The 15,390-nt window shown below is 50.0% G+C and overlaps 1 protein-coding gene and 1 non-coding gene across 2 annotated transcripts; both read left to right on the plus strand.

Moving 5' to 3' along the window:
* Positions 1-7,333: 7,333 nt before the first annotated feature.
* Positions 7,334-7,404, plus strand: TRNAD-GUC (transfer RNA aspartic acid (anticodon GUC)). The gene has a single exon. It is a non-coding gene; the product is annotated as a tRNA-Asp (tRNA).
* An 863-nt stretch (positions 7,405-8,267) lies between these two features.
* On the plus strand, positions 8,268-13,757 carry LOC130491981 (cytochrome P450 1A5-like). The gene is made up of 6 exons (XM_056865752.1): positions 8,268-9,113; positions 10,521-10,641; positions 11,269-11,358; positions 11,453-11,576; positions 12,176-12,262; positions 13,451-13,757. The coding sequence occupies exons 1-6, from the start codon at positions 8,280-8,282 to the stop codon at positions 13,755-13,757; spliced, it is 1,563 nt and encodes a 520-aa protein (XP_056721730.1). The 5' UTR covers positions 8,268-8,279.
* The last annotated feature ends 1,633 nt before the right edge of the window (positions 13,758-15,390 follow it).

Below are 15,390 nucleotides of genomic sequence, written 5' to 3' on the forward strand. Positions count from 1 at the left end.
CACCTGAAAGATAGTTGCATAGTTAAATTGTGGAACTCCCTGCCCCAGGAGGTGGTGATGGGTGCCAACTTAGAAGGCTTTAAGAGGGGAGTGGACATGTTCATGGAGGAGAGGCTATTCATGGCTACTAGTCATGATGATGCATACCCATTCTCTCTAGGATCAGAGGAGCATGCCTATTATATTAGGTGCTGTGGAACACAGGCAAAACAATGCTGCTGCAGCTGTCTTGCTTGTGGGCTTCCTGGAGGCACCTGAAGAAGTGAGCTGTGGCTCACGAAAGCTCCTACCCTGCCAGAAATTTGGTTAGTCTTTAAGGTGCTACTGGACTCTTGCTCTTTTCTACTGCTCACGATAGACTAACATTTATTTACTTACTTATATTCACATTTATAGCCTGCCCTCATTCCCGGTCTGACCTGTCCGTTTCGACGTGGCTCCCCATCGTGATTTTCTCCAGGGGGATTGACCTCTGTCCTCTAGAGATCAGTTGTAATTCTGGGAGATCTCCAGGCCGCACCTGGAGGCTGGCGGCCCTACCTGTCGGTTACCTATCCGACGGCATAAGGGAGTCTTAAGTAAGCATTCTGGAACTGCTTAGATGCAGAGCGGGGTGTTAATGGAACCAGATTAAAAAGACACCCAACCTGCGTGCTTGGCAGATGCTTCCAATTGACAGCGACTCATTTAATAGCTGGTGGAAACATCCCAGCCAGGAAACAGTAGCGTTGTGTGTTGTAAACAGCTGTCAAGTTACACCGGCTTATTACCCGGAGAGATTCCAGAGGGCGGAACAGAATGTCGATCTGTGATTCTTTCTTCTTTTTTGAATAGGCAGATTTTAATTTCAGATGGTGGCTGTTGCCGTGTAAATAGCCAGCGTGGCATCGTGGTTAGAGTAGGATCTGGGAGACCCAGGTTGAGGACTCTATTTGGCTGCAAAGCTTGAACACATGAACGCACGAAGCTGCCTTATCCTGAACCAGACCCGTGGTCCATCAAAGTCAGTATTGTCTTCTCAGACCGGCAGCGGCTCCTCCAGGGTCTCAGGCAGAGGTCCTTTGCATCGCCTTACTTGCCTTTAACTGGAGATGCCGGGGATTGAACCTGGGGCCTTCTGCATGCCGAGCAGATGCTGTACCACTGAGCCACAGCCCTGGGAGACCTTGCGCCAGTCCATCTCACCTGCTCTGCAGGACTGTTGTAAGGATAACTGTTGGGAAAGGAAAACCGTCTAGGCTTCTTGGAGATGACCCTGCAGGGGAGGGGGGCAAACTCTAGGAAGGAAGGGCTGATCCTTTACTGTGAAATGTAGTGGTTAGCAGTTTAGACTACATGGTGTTCAAATCTCTGTTCGTCCACTGGGACTCGCTGCTCTCTCTGAGCCTAACCTACCTCACAGGGTTGGTGTGACGAAGGGAGGCACGCAGCTCAGAGCTGATCCCCAGTCGACAGAGATCAGTTCGCCTGGAGAAGAAGAAGAAGAAGAGTTGGTTTTTATATGCCGACTTTCTCTACCACTTAAGGGAGACTCAAACCAGCTTGCAATCCCCTTCCCCACAACAGTCACCCTGTGAGGTAGGTGGGGCTGAGAGAGCTCTAAAAGAGCTGTAACTTGCCCAAGGTCACCCAGCTGGCTTCATGTGCAGGAGTGGGGAAACCAATCTGGTTCACCAGATTAGCCTCCGCTGCTCATGTGGAGGAGCGGGGAATCAAACCTGGTTCTCCAGATCAGACTCCACTGCTCCAAACCACCGCCCTTAACCGCTACACCATGCTGGAGAAAATGGCCACTTTGGAAGGTGAACTCTATAGCATTATACCCCACTGAAGACCCTCCCCTGCTCAAACCCCACCTCCTCAGGCTCCACCCCCAAAATCTCCAGGGGGAGCCGGCAACCCTACCTATAATCCAGAAAAGGTGATGCTGGGATAGATCCGTCCATCTTTAGTATGTAGGGTTGCCCGGTCCCTCTTGGCTACTGGAGGGAGGTTTTTGGGGCGGAGCCTGAGGAGGGTGGGGTTTGGGGAGGGGAGGGACTTCAATGCCATAGAGTCCAATGGCCAAAGTGATCTCCAGGGGAACCGATCTCTGTCGGCTGGAGATCAGTTGTAATAGCAGGAGATCTCCAGCTAGTACCTGGAGGCTGGCAACCCTATTAGTGTGCAACAGTATACTTGATTCACGTGGACTGCAGTGGGTGCCTATTGGGAAGGGGGGTGGGAGAAGGTGAATCCTTTCTCCCTGAAATAATGAGACACTCTACACCCAAGTAGGCATTTGAGACTGTTTGCTCACTCCTAGCCTGGAGCCAGGCGCTTTTCCCACGGCAGGGACTGTTTGTCGGAGCGGAGCAATCTTTGGAGGAGGCAGCATGCATGAATGTGTGCGTGCGTGAGAGAGAGAGAGAGATCGGCAAGGGTGTGTTCAGGTGTCGGAGGCTGAGAGCGATCCTCCCCTGGCACGCAAAGCCAGTCTCTGATACCCGGCAGCTGGGAAGTGCCCTGCCTGGCATGGGCAGATGCCTGGCTCCCAATTTGAGCTTGTCACGAACATGCTGCTGATCCGTTTGATCTGGGTTTGTGTGGGAAATGTGGGGACGCAGCCCAGCAATTGTTTCGCCCACAGGTACTCAGGTGCCCACGTTGCCGGCGCTTTGATTGGAGGTGTGAAGAGTTACCTTTTCACGCAGTAGCTTCCCTGACCGAGGAATTGCTCCCGAGTCGCTGTGAGCAGGCGGCCTGTATCCCGTCCACTAGGGTTGCCAACCCCCAGGTTTATATTATATTACTTTGGTTTATAGTCCGTAGTTCTGAGCCCTGCGAGGCTTGTTATACTAACGGATCCAGATGTAATTTGGCATGCTGTTAATGCTGCTCATAAGATCATTTCTTAGTAGTAAATAATAATAATCTCTTTGAGATTTATCTACATCACGTGATTTTTTTCCAACTAGGTTCATAGACCAATAGATGTGATTTACAGCCTCCGTGTTCCCAGTTCTATTGAGTTGTTCTCATTGCCAGCACAGGTTTTTATCTTTTACCCAGCAAACCTCCAGGGGGTGGCTGGAGATCTCCCGCTATTACAACAGATCTCCAGCCGACAGAGATCAGTTCCCCTGGAGAAAAGGGCCGCTTTGGCAATTGGACTCTATGACATTGTGCAGGGGGTTGGACTAGATGACCCTGGTGGTCCCTTCCAACTCTTATGATTCTATTCTATGATTCTATGGCATTGAAGTCCCTCCCCTCCCCAAACCCTGCCCAACTCAGGCTCCACCCCAAAAACCTCCCGCCAGTGGCGAAGAGGGACCTGGCAACCCTACAGATCCAGTCTGGAAGAGCAGCCTAGAAACCCAATAAAATAAAAATAATAACAATAATAACTGAACTGTAGAAACTTCCTTTCCCAGCAAACTTGAAGAAACTCTGTTTGAATGAAGCTGGTGCTTAAGGAACTGTTCTATAACGGCTGGAGATCAGTTGTAATAGCAGGAGATCTCCAGCTAGTACCTGGAGGTTGGCAACCCTACTGGCGACCCTAAATTGTGAACAGTTCTCAGAATTACCTCCCTGCCAATATCTGGGATGGAAAGCTTTTCACACTGGCCCCTCTGCTATCTCTGGCCAGAATGTTAACCCTTCTCCGATAGCCAAGCAGAAGCCAGCTTTGATCTCTGCCTTCGCCCCCCAAGCGCAGGTTAACCATTTGCCCAGGTTCGCGTGCGGAGCAGAAGTTGGACTGTGGTCACCTACGTCCTCCGGGCCAAACAGGGAGAAGGGAGGAGGCTGAGAGGCCGGGGGATTCATTCATCACTTCCTGCAATGTAGTCGGTGGGGATGAAACGTGACCAAGGAACCCATAAGCTACCAACTAAGAGGATCTCAAGGAAAGGAGGTCGACTTGGCAGAAAGCCACTGGGGTCATTTGCAGAGAAGAAGAAGAAGAAGAAGAAGAAGAAGAAGAAGAAGAAGAAGAAGAAGAAGAAGAGTTTTTATATGCCGACTTTCTCTACCACTTAAGGCAGAATCAAACCCGCCTACAACTGCCTTCCCCTCCCCACAGCAGACACCCTGTGAGGTAGGTGGGGCTGAGAGAGCTCTAACAGAGCTGTGACTAGCCCAAGGTCACCCAGCTGGCTTCATGTGTAGGAGTGGGGAAACCAATCCAGTTCACCAGATTAGCCTCGGACGCTCATGTGGAGGAGTGGGGAATCGAACCCGGTTCTCCAGATCAGACTCCACCGCTCCAAACCACCGCTCTTAACCACTACACCTCGCTGGCTCTCTAATAGCTTGGAAAGGAATTTCCACGGCCCTCCGCTGAGATCCTCGCATTAATGTGTCCTCACATGTGTTTGTGTCTGTTATGGGCCGGCCAATTGTCTCCGACTCATGGCGACCCTATGAATAATGACCTCCATAAGATCCTGTCATTAACAGCCTTGATCAGGTCTTGCAAACCGAGGGCTTCCTTGATGAAGTCAATCCATCTCATGCTGGGTCTTCCTCTTTTCCTGCTGCCCTCAGCTTTCCCCGGCATATATTGTCTTGTTCCAGTGACTCTTGCCTTCTCATAATGTGACCAAAATACGATAGCCTCAGTTAAGTCATTTTAGTTTCTAGAGTCAGTTCAGGCTTGATTCGATCTGGAACCCAATTACTTGTCTTTTTGGACTGCCCAAAAAACAAATCTGTGGGTTATATAGATCAAATCAGGCCTGAACTGACCCTAGAAGCTAAAATGACTAAACTGAGGCTGTCGTATTTTGGTCACGTTGTGAGAAGACAAGAGTCATTAGAAAAGACAGTCATGCTAGGAAAAGTGGAGGGCAGCAGGAAAAGAGGAAGACCCAACAAGAGATGGATTGACTCCATCAAGGAAGCCACGGCCCTCAGTTTGCAAGACCTGAGCAAGGCTGTCAAAGATAGGACATTTTGGAGGACTTTGATTCATAGGGTCACCATGAGTCGGAAGCGACTTGACGGCACTTAACACACACATGGTATCCGTAAAACTTCCCTCCAACACCACATTTCTGAACATGCAAAGATTCCTTGTACGAGATTCCTTCTTATTCAGAAGTCCCAAATTCCTGCACCTATGATGCTTCCTTATACAAGAGTCCTTCCTACTCCTTGGTAAACAAAACCAGCACTGGTTCAATCCCCCAGTCATGTCCACTGTGAGTGGAAGTTAGAGTTGCCAGCCTCCAGGTGGGACCTGGAGATCCCCTGGGATTACAACTGAACTCCAGGCAACAAAGACCAGTCCCCCTGGAGAATATGGCTGCTTCGGAGGGGGGACTCTATTGCATTATACCTAGGGTTTCCAGGTCCCTCTTCGCCACTGGTGGGAGGTTTTGGGGGCGGAGCCTGAGGAGGGTGGGGTTTGGGGAGGGGAGGGACTTCAATGCCGTAGAGTGCCAAAACGGCCATTTTCTCCAGGTGATCTGATCTCTATCGGCTGGAGATCAGTTGTAATAGCAGGAGATCTCCAGCTAGTACCTGGAGATTGGCGCCCCTTAATTATACCCCACTGAGGCCCCTTTTGTCCCTAAAACCCACCTTCCCCAGGCTCAACCCCCAAATCTCCAGGAATTTCCCAACCCGGTGTTGGCAACCCTAATTGGAAGCAGCCCTCCAAGGACCAGAAAAACCTGCTACTTATGAGGTCCTTTGTTTTATGGGGGATTGAACCGGGGACCTTTTGCACACAAAACAGAAGCTCTCCCGCTGAGCCATGGCCCCTTTCCCCTTGGACCCCCATTTTCTTTTCATAGCCTGATCTCTGCCTGTTCTCTCCTGTTTGGCTGCAGGGGACAGTGGGATTCAGCCCAAGAGCTTCTCACGCAAACCTGGGCAATCTTTAACCCGAGCCTGACCTACGTGCCCAGAGGCCAGCGGTGTTACCAATCTGACCTTGTGGGTTTGATCTGCTGTTGGAATCGAGAACCCAGAGGGCCTTAAACCAGAATTTCTGTCATATGGGCGGTTTGTCATTGACTGCCCCCGCTTCACAATTCTGATAATCCTTGGAGGTCTTAATGCTGTTTAATTTTATAACAGTAGCACTTCAGAGACCATTAAAATTTGGGGGAGGGTATAATATTTAAAGGGTCGGAGCTCATATCTGACGAAGGGAGCTTTGACTCTTGAAAGGTTATTACTCCCCCCCCCCAAATTTTGTTGGACTCTTCATTGTCCAACTTTCACATCCATAACATAGTAACAGGGAACACTATGGTATGAATTGTCTTTATCTTGGTCCTGACACTTAAGGATCTTTGCCAGTTCCTTCACGGCTGCCCGTCCAAGTCTCACCCTCTTTCTGATTTCTTGGTTGCTGTCTCCCTCTGGGGGATGATTGATCCAAGAAGAAGAAGAAGAGGAGGAGGAGGAGGAGGAGAAGAAGAGTTGGTTTTTATATGCCGACTTTCTCTACCACTTAAGGCATTATCAAACCGGCTCACAATCACCTTCCCCTCCCACAACAGACACCCTGTGAGGTAGGTGGGGCTGAGAGAGCTCTTAATAGAACTGTGACTAGCCCAAGGTCACCCGGCTGGCTTCACGTGGAGGAGTGGGGAAACCAACCCAGTCCACCAGATTAGCCTCCGCCGCTCACGTGGAGGAGTGGGGAATCGAACCCGGTTCTCCAAATCAGAGTCCACCGCTCCAAACCACTGCTCTTACCCGCTACACCATGCTGGCTCTCCAAGGAATAGAAAACCTTTAACAATTCCTTCCTTGTCAACCCTGACGCTGGGTAATGGCGTGTTTAAAATGCTGACTGTTCCCACTGGGTTCCAGGAATGACGCAAGATCGCAGGGGACCGTGCGGAGAGTATCTGACGAGCAACAACCTTGCTGGGGACTCCTATTACCAAAGTCCCAGCGCTTCCAGTGTTGCCGCTGGAGTCTTTCCAGTTGTGACCCGTTTATCAGCCTGGACTTGGCTGCAACGGGGAAACTTCGACCACAGAAGGGGAGGTGGATTATTCCTCCCGCTGCGCTCTATAAAACGACCTCTCCACCCTGCTGAGAAGGCACAACTTGTCCACCAGCAGAAGAAGATCCAGATTTGTTCACGGTGCCCCCAAGTCACCACCTTGCCGTTCCTCCTTTGTCTGCGACGCAAAGGTATTTATGTGCTTGGGGTCAGGATGAGCTGCGATGTATCATTTTATTCTTTCGTTGGGCTTCCTAGTCAGGATTGACAAAGCGCCAAACACACGCTAGGAGCTGTACAGAAGATTGCTATTAACCGACGCTGAAAGGTCACCTCTGGTTTGGCTCTTAGGGAGTTTACAGATTAGTTCTTTTCTCTGCTATGTGGCTCAGTGGTAGAGCATCTGCTTGTCATGCAGAAGGTCCCAGGTTCAATCCCTGGCATCTCCAGTTAAAGAGACCAGGCAAGTAGGTGATGTGAAAGACCTTCTGCCTGAGACCCTGGAGAGCCGCTTCCGATCTGAGTAGACAATACTGACTTTGATGGACCAAGGGTCTCATTCAGTGTAGGGCAACTTCATGTGTGTTCATGCGAGTTAAAGGATCAGGTTGTAGGTGATGGGAAAGTGCTTGACTTGAGACCCTGGAGAGCTGCTGCTGGTCCAAGTAGACATTACTGACAATACAGACCAATGGCGTGATTGAGAGGGGAGGCAGGCATGGCTCAGTGGTGGAGCATCTGCTTGGCATGCAGAAGGTCCCCGGTTCAGTCCCCGGCATCGAACGTTCAAAGGACCCAGGTAATGTGGAAGACCTCTGTTTGAGAATTTGGAGAGTCATTGCCAGAGTAGACCAGATTGACCTCGACGGACCCCAGTAGATTCAGTAGAAGGCAGTTTCATGTGTATTAACTCTTGATTCGATACCCATGCAAATGGGTATTGCTCATGTTAGAGCGGTTCCTCAGTGGAACAGGCTTCCTCGGGAGGTGGCGAGCTCTCCTTCCCTGGAGGTTTTCAAGCAGAGGCTAGATGGCCATCTGTCAGCAAGGCTGATTCTATGACGTTAGGCAGATGATGAGAGGGAGGGCATCTTGGCCATCTTCTGGGCATGGAGTAGGGGTCACTGGGGGTGTGGGGGGCAGGTAGTTGTGAATTTCCTGCATTGCTCAGGGGGTTGGACTGGATGACCCTGGTGGTCCCTTCCAGCTCTATGATTCTATGTGTGCCAGTATCGACCTACTTGCTTGCTAAACATATTTCTTGGAACCCTTTCCTTGTGTCCAATTTTAGTAGGATTCTCGGGCCTTGGTACCGAAGGTCACAATGTTATTCTTCGCAAGCCTGGGCCTCATGTCAGCCACGGAATTCCTCCTCGCCGTGGCTATTTTCTGCCTGATCTTCATCACCATCAAACCCTCACGGAAGCGGATACCCCAGGGACTAAAGGAACCCCTGGGGCCGGCGGGCTACCCGTTGATCGGCAGCATCCTGGCGGTGGGCAGGAACCCCCATCTGAGCCTGACGCGGATGAGCGAGAAATACGGGGACGTGATGAGGGTCTACATGGGTACGAGACCCGTGCTGGTTCTGAGCGGGCTCGAAACCATCAAGCAGGCCTTGGTGAGGCAAGGCGGGGACTTTGTGGGGCGGCCGGACCTGTTCAGCATGCGGCACGTCGCGGACGGCCAGAGCATGACTTTCAGCACCGATTCCGGAGAGGTGTGGCTGGCCCGCCGGAAGCTGGTCCAGACCGCCTTGAGGAACTTTGCTTCTTCCCCTAGCCCGGATTCCTTGTCCTCCAGCCTGCTGGAAGAGCACGTCTCCAAAGAGGCGGGACACCTGGTCGCGGAACTGGGGCGGGTGATGCGGGAGCGGCAGGGATTCGACCCCTTTCGGTACCTCGTGGTCTCCGTGGCCAATGTGGTGTCCGCCATGTGCTTCGGCAAACGCTTCCGCCACGACGACCAGGAGCTGCTCGGCATCGTGAACGAAAACGAGGAGTTTGTGGAAGTGGCCACCGCCGCGAACCCTGTTGATTTCCTGCCCCTGCTCGAGCATTTCCAGAGGAACTACATAAAGAAGTACAAGGAATTCAATCGACGGTTCTCCCTTTTCCTGGAGAATATTGTTAAACAGCACTACGACAGTTTCAGTAAGGTAAGGAACTGGGGATTGTCTGGGTATGCCTTGAAGGAGCAAGAGGTAGAATAATAGAATCATAGAATTGGAAGGGACCACCAGGGTCATCTAGTCCAACCCCCTGCACAATGCAGGAAATTCACAACCACTTCCCCCCACACACCCTCAGTAACCACCTACTCCATGCCCAGAAGATGGCAAAGATGCCCTCCCTCTCATGATTTGCCTAAGGTAATGGAATCAGCATTGCTGACAGATGGCCATCTAGCCTCTGCTTAAAAACCTCCAGGGAAGGAGAGCCCACCGCCTCCCGAGGAAGCCTGTTCCACTGAGGAACCGCTCTAGCTGTTGGAAAGTTCTTCCTAATGTCTAGACGGAAACTCTTTTGGTTTAATTTCAACCCGTTGGTTCTGGTCCGACCTTCTGGGGCAACAGAAAACAACTCGGCACCCTCCTCTCTATGACAGCCCTTCAAGTACAGAGAAACAGCCCTGCAGGATCAGACCCGAGGAACTTCTCGTCCAACATCCTGTTTCTCACAGTGGCCAACCAGGTGTCATACAGACAGATTCCCCTTGTTTTTGTGTGTCCCCTGCCCTCGACAAATTTCATTCTACCTTTCAACATGGAGGCTGTATTTAGACATTGAGGCTAAAATCCATTTATGAACCTCTCATGAACTCATGAAGCTGCCTAATACTGAATCAGACACTTAGTCTATCAAAGTCAGTATTGTCTACTCAGACCGGTAGCGGCTCTCCAGGGTCTCAGGCAGGGGTCTTTCACATCACCTACTTGCCTGGTTCCTTTAACTGGAGATGCCGGGGATTGAACCTGGGACCTTCTGCGAGGCAAGCAGATGCTCTACCACTGAGTCACGGCCCTTCTCCCTTCTCCTCCATGAATTTGTCTAATCGGTTTTTAAAGACATCTAAGCTATCTGCCAAGAGGCCCGTGGCGCAGAGTGCTAAACTACAGTACTTCAGTCAAAAGCTCTGCTCATGACCTGAGTTCGATCCCAACAGGAGTCAAGTTTCAGGTAGCCGGCTCAAGGTTGGCTAAGCCTTCCATCCTTCCGAGGTCGGTAAAATGAGGACCCAGCTTGCTGGGGGTAAAGGGAAGACGACTGGGGAAGGCACTGGCAAACCACCCAGTAAAACACAGTCTGCCTAGTAAACGTTGGGATGTGACGTCCCCCATGGGTCAGTAATGACCTGGTGTTTGCACGGGGACTACCTTTACCTTTAAGCAATCAGCCATGGCTTCACTCTGAAGCAGTGAGTTCCACAGGTTAACGGTGTATTTCTGGCTTGCTTTTCTGCTTGGGCTCAGTAGCCACCGTGAAGTACTATAAAACAAATCTGTAACTGCCACAGACCCTGTAGAAGAAACTCCCTTTTTCTTTTCTTTTCCTTTCCTTTTCAGGACAACATCCGTGACATCACGGACTCCCTCATCGATCTCAGCCAAGAAAAGGACAAAAATATGAAGATTCAGCTCCCCACTGGAAAAATAGTGAACCTTGTTAATGACATTTTTGGTGCTGGTAAGTATGTCTCTAAACTTTGGTGCTCCAAAGTTCAAAGACAGAGAGATGTCTAGAACAAAATCAGAAACAAGTTGCAGATAAGGAATCCTCCCCCCTCAATATTGCTTTGCGACAATGGAGACAGGCTTGTTTTCGCTTGCCGTCTTATCCCTATTAAGATCCTTCATGTATACAGTGATGCTTTTGACAGATACATCCTGGGGTATTTCCAGACAACATTCAGATCCTGCCATCTCTAGTTTGAGAATCCCAGGTAGCAAGTTGGGGGTGGGTGGGGAACCATTGGAGATTCGGCCAGAGACCGTTCTGAGCTAGAGACCAAAGGTCTGATTCTGTCTGACACAACTTTGTAGGATTGTGCAGAAAATCTTTCACAAGCCTTAAAAGGTAAAGGTCCTCTGTGCAAGCACCGGGTCATTCCTGACCCATGGGGTGACGTCACATCCCGACGTTTACTAGGCAGACTTTGTTTTACGGGGTGGTTTGCCAGTGCCTTCCCCAGTCGTCTCCCCTTTACCCCCAGCAAGCTGGGGTACTCGTTTTACCAACCTCAGAAGGATGGAAGGCTGAATCGACCTTGAGCCTTAGCATCGACCTAACGCTGCTCTTTCGGTGTTTCTACAGGTTTCGACACAGTGACCACGGCCTTATCCTGGTGTCTCGCGTACCTTGTAGTTTATCCTGAAGTGCAGAAGAAAATTCAGGGAGAAATAGGTAAATCCAGATTTTAATTTTTTTTTGCAAGCTCTTAAATCTCTTTCTGGGGAGCCGGTGGTTCCGATTTCTCTCTCTCTTCTCGAACCTGCAGATGAAATCATCGGCAGCGAGAGGAAACCAAAGCTGTCTGATCGCCCCCTGCTGCCTTATATGGAAGCCTTTATCCAAGAAGTCTTCCGACATTCCTCTTTTCTACCTTTCACAATACCCCACTGGTAAGTCCCGGTCATTTGAAAGAGGCAGCTGACTATGGTACGTGCTGTAGGGTCGCCAACCTCCAGGTACTAGCTGGAGATCTCCTGCTACTACGACTGATCTCCAACCGATAGAGATCAGTTCCCCTGGAGAAAAGGGTTGCTTTGGTAATTGGACTCTATGGCGTTGAAGTCCCTCCCCTCCCCAAACCCAGCTCTCCTCAGGCTGCACCCCCCAAAACCTCCTGCCAGTGGTGAAGAGAAAGTTCAGGCCTATAGACGGCTAGGGTTGCCAGGTCCCTCTTGGCCACCAACGGGAGGTTTTTGGGGCGGAGCCTGAGGAGGGAGGGGTTTGGGGAGGGGAGGGACGTCAATGCCATAGAGTCCAATTGCCAACGCAGCCATTTTCTCCAAGGGAACCGATCTCTATCGGCTGGAGATCAGTTGTAATAGCAGGAGATCTCCAGCTAGTACTTGGAAGTCGGCAATGCTATTGATAAGGCTTACTCCCAGGAAAGTGTTTTTAGGATTGCATTGCCAGGCTTTTAACCTGTGCTCCCACCTAACTGCTGGCCATAACACAGGCTTTTAAAATGAGTGAATTTCCTTTCTATTTCCAGCACAACCAGAGACACCGCCTTGAACGGTTACTACATCCCAAAGGATATGTGTGTGTTTGTCAACCAGTGGCAGGTGAACCGGGATAAGTGAGTAGCTCTAAAAAACCTTTCACGGGAAAAAAATCTGGGAGCACTATTCACAATAGAAGAATTGGTTTTTATTCGCCGACTTTCTCTACCACTTAAGGAAGAATCAAACCAGCTTACAATCACCTTCCCTTCCCCTCACCACAACAGACACCCTGTGAGGTGGGTGGGGCTGAGAAAGCGTGACTAGCCCAAGGTCACCCTGCTGGCTTTATGTGTAGGAGCAGGGAAACAAATCCGGTTCACCAGATCAGAGTCCACTGCTCCAAACCACCACTCTTAACCACCGCACCACGCTGGCTCTCTAGATGTGATATTCCCAGAATCACATCTATCTGAACCCTGGCGATCTTAACTGTGAAGCATCCTTTCCAATTTTATTTTATTTATTTCACTTGGTCATTGCAGAGACTCGAGATGGATTACAAATGGCAGAATCTGAGCACTTCCCAGAAACTCTACGGCTTTTCCAAACCTTGTTTGGGAATTAAGGGCTCAAAATTAGGGGCCGGTGTTGTGTGGTGGTTAGAGTGCGGGGGTTAGGATCTGGGAAGATCCTGGTTCGAATCCCCACTCTGCCAGGGAAGCTTGCTGGGTGACCCTGGACCAGTCGCGTACACTCCGCCTAACCTACCTCGCAGGGTTGTTGTGAGGACAACATGGGGAGGATGTGGTAAGCCACCTTGGGTCCCCATTGGGGTATCAATGAAATAAATAAATTAATTGGCATGCAGAAGGTCGCCATTTCAATCCTCAGCATCTCCAGTTAAAAAGAACCAGGCAGGAGGAGATGTGAAAGACCTCTGCCTGAGACCCTGGAGAGCCGCTGCCAGTCTGAGTAGACAATACTGACCCTGATGGACCAAGGGTCATTCATTCATTCATTCATTCATTCATTCATTCATTCATTCTAATTTATTCTGGTCCTTGACCAGTGTTACAGGACCAAGGGTCTGATTCAATATAAGGCAGCTTCATAATGTTCATACTTTTCAGTTAGGTGATAAGAGTTTTAGAATTTGTGAGGATTTAGTTTTGGACATGTTCTCTGCCCAGATCCTTCGGGTTAGGTAACAAAACAAAATGCATCAATACATAAAGTGATGGGTTGATATAGTTGAAGAATTGCCAGGGTTTGAAACAAATATCTTCGAAGGAGCAAGAATGTAAAAACGCGCTATTTTCCAGGGACCTATGGAAGGATCCTTCCGCCTTCAAACCGGAGCGTTTCCTGACCGCCGAAGGCAAGGAAGTCAACAAGGACGAGTGTGAGAAGGTGCTGGTCTTTGGTTTGGGCAAGAGGAGATGCGTCGGAGAGACGATTGCCCGATGGCAGGTTTTCCTGTTCCTGACCTCTTTGCTGCAGGAGCTCGACTTCACCATCCGGGACGGGGTCAGCATGGACATGACTCCTCGCTACGGCCTGACCATGAAGCTCAAGAGATGCGAACACTTCCAAGTGACCAAGCACTCCCCAAAGAGGCCAGCTGAGTGAATCGAGAAGCGGAAAAGGATGTTTTCACACACGGAGAAACTCTGCAGGCTCTCGACTGCGCTATGCTTTCTATTTCTCTTAGAAGGACCCATCTCTCCTACTTTCTCCTCAGCCAAACTAGGTGCCTTTCTGTTAAAGGAGATGCAATTTCAGGGGAATATTGGTGTGATATATTCCTCTGATCTGTGATTGTATGATCTTCACCCTTTATTTGTTCCATTCAGTTGTCTTCCTTCCTTCCTTCCTTCCTTCCTTCCTTCCTTCCTTCCTTCCTTCCTTCCTTCCTTCTCTATCTATCTATCTATCTATCTATCTATCTATCTATCTATCTATCTATCTATCTATCTCATTTATACCCTACCTTTCTCCCCAAGGGTGACCCAAAGCAGATTACATCATTCTGCTGTCCTCCATTGTATCCTCACAACAACCCTGTGAGGCAGGTTAGGGTGAAACAGTTTGACCGGCCCAAGGACACCCGCTGAGCTTCGTTGGCTGCTCAGGGATTCAAAACTGGGGCTCCCAGATCCTAATCTGACACCCTAACCCCGTGTTGGCGAACCTATGGCACGTGTGTTGCAGCCGGCACGCCAGGCCCTCTCTGTGGGCATGCGCGGACCCGTCGCATCTGCCTAGGGCTGTGCCGTGTTGCCATGGTGAGGGCGCTGAGGGCGGTGGTCCTTCTCCCCAAGCCCATGCTCCCCAAGCCTGCGCTGGCGCCCTCCCTCTCTCTCAGCTGAGCTGCCGCCACAGCTCAGCTGTTTGTCGGGCCCCGCCCTCTTCAGTTTGGACCGGGAGGCTGTGGCCAAGCACCTTGCCACGTGCCCCCCTCTCAGCTGAGCTGCGGGGCAGCTCAGCTGTTTGTTGGGGACCCCGCCCGACTTCAGTTTGGACAGGGGAGGCTGTGGCCGAGCACCTTACCATGCCCCCCTCTCAGCTGAGCTGCGTGGGCCCGCCCGTCTTCAGTTTGTCTGGGGCCCCGTCCATCTAAAAAAGCATTTAGAAAATTCTACAACATTTGCAGACAATCCTACAAGCCATCAGGAAATCTACAAGGAATTTTCTAGCATTGTAGCAGCTGCAAAGGTGAATTTTAGTAACAGATTTTTACAGTTCCGTAAGATGGAGACAACCCTGTGTTTTCTTACTTCTCCAGATAAAGCCAAATTTGAAGAACTTGATCTTTCCTGCCTACACTGGTTAGATTTAGAAAATCTGGAAATGGAGCTAATAGAATTTCAAGAAAGCTTTATCTGGAAAAAAATTTCTATGACCTGCGTGAAACACTTGAGAAGATAGAAGGGATGCCAAAGGACAGCCCAGTTAGTTCTGAAAATGAAATCCTTAAAGTGTGGAATTCTCTGCCAAATCATTTTAAGTCAATGAAAGCACTTGGGATTGCTTTCCTTACTTTGTTTGGATCATCTTATGCTTGTGAGCAGCTGTTTTCAGCTTTGAATTATATCAAATCTGACACCAGAAACAGGCTAACAGGTGACCTGAGTGCTGCATGTGTTGCTCTCAAACTTACAAAGTATGAGCCAAGGGTAGACAAATTATCGGCATGCACACAACAGCAAAAGTCACATTAATTGTTCAAGAAATTTGACGATGTCCTCAAAGATGTCACAAA

The sequence above is a fragment of the Euleptes europaea genome, chromosome 20 (assembly GCF_029931775.1).
Source record: "Euleptes europaea isolate rEulEur1 chromosome 20, rEulEur1.hap1, whole genome shotgun sequence".
NCBI classification, from domain to species: Eukaryota; Metazoa; Chordata; class Lepidosauria; order Squamata; family Sphaerodactylidae; genus Euleptes; species Euleptes europaea.

Coding starts and splice junctions, on each gene's coding strand:
- LOC130491981 (XM_056865752.1), top strand. CDS start 8,280: ATGTTATTCTTCGCAAGCCTGGGCCTCATGTCAGCCACGGAATTCCTC. Junction 11,577..12,175: donor CCTTTCACAATACCCCACTG/GTAAGTCCCGGT, acceptor TTCTATTTCCAG/CACAACCAGAGACACCGCCT. Junction 12,263..13,450: donor TGGCAGGTGAACCGGGATAA/GTGAGTAGCTCT, acceptor GCTATTTTCCAG/GGACCTATGGAAGGATCCTT.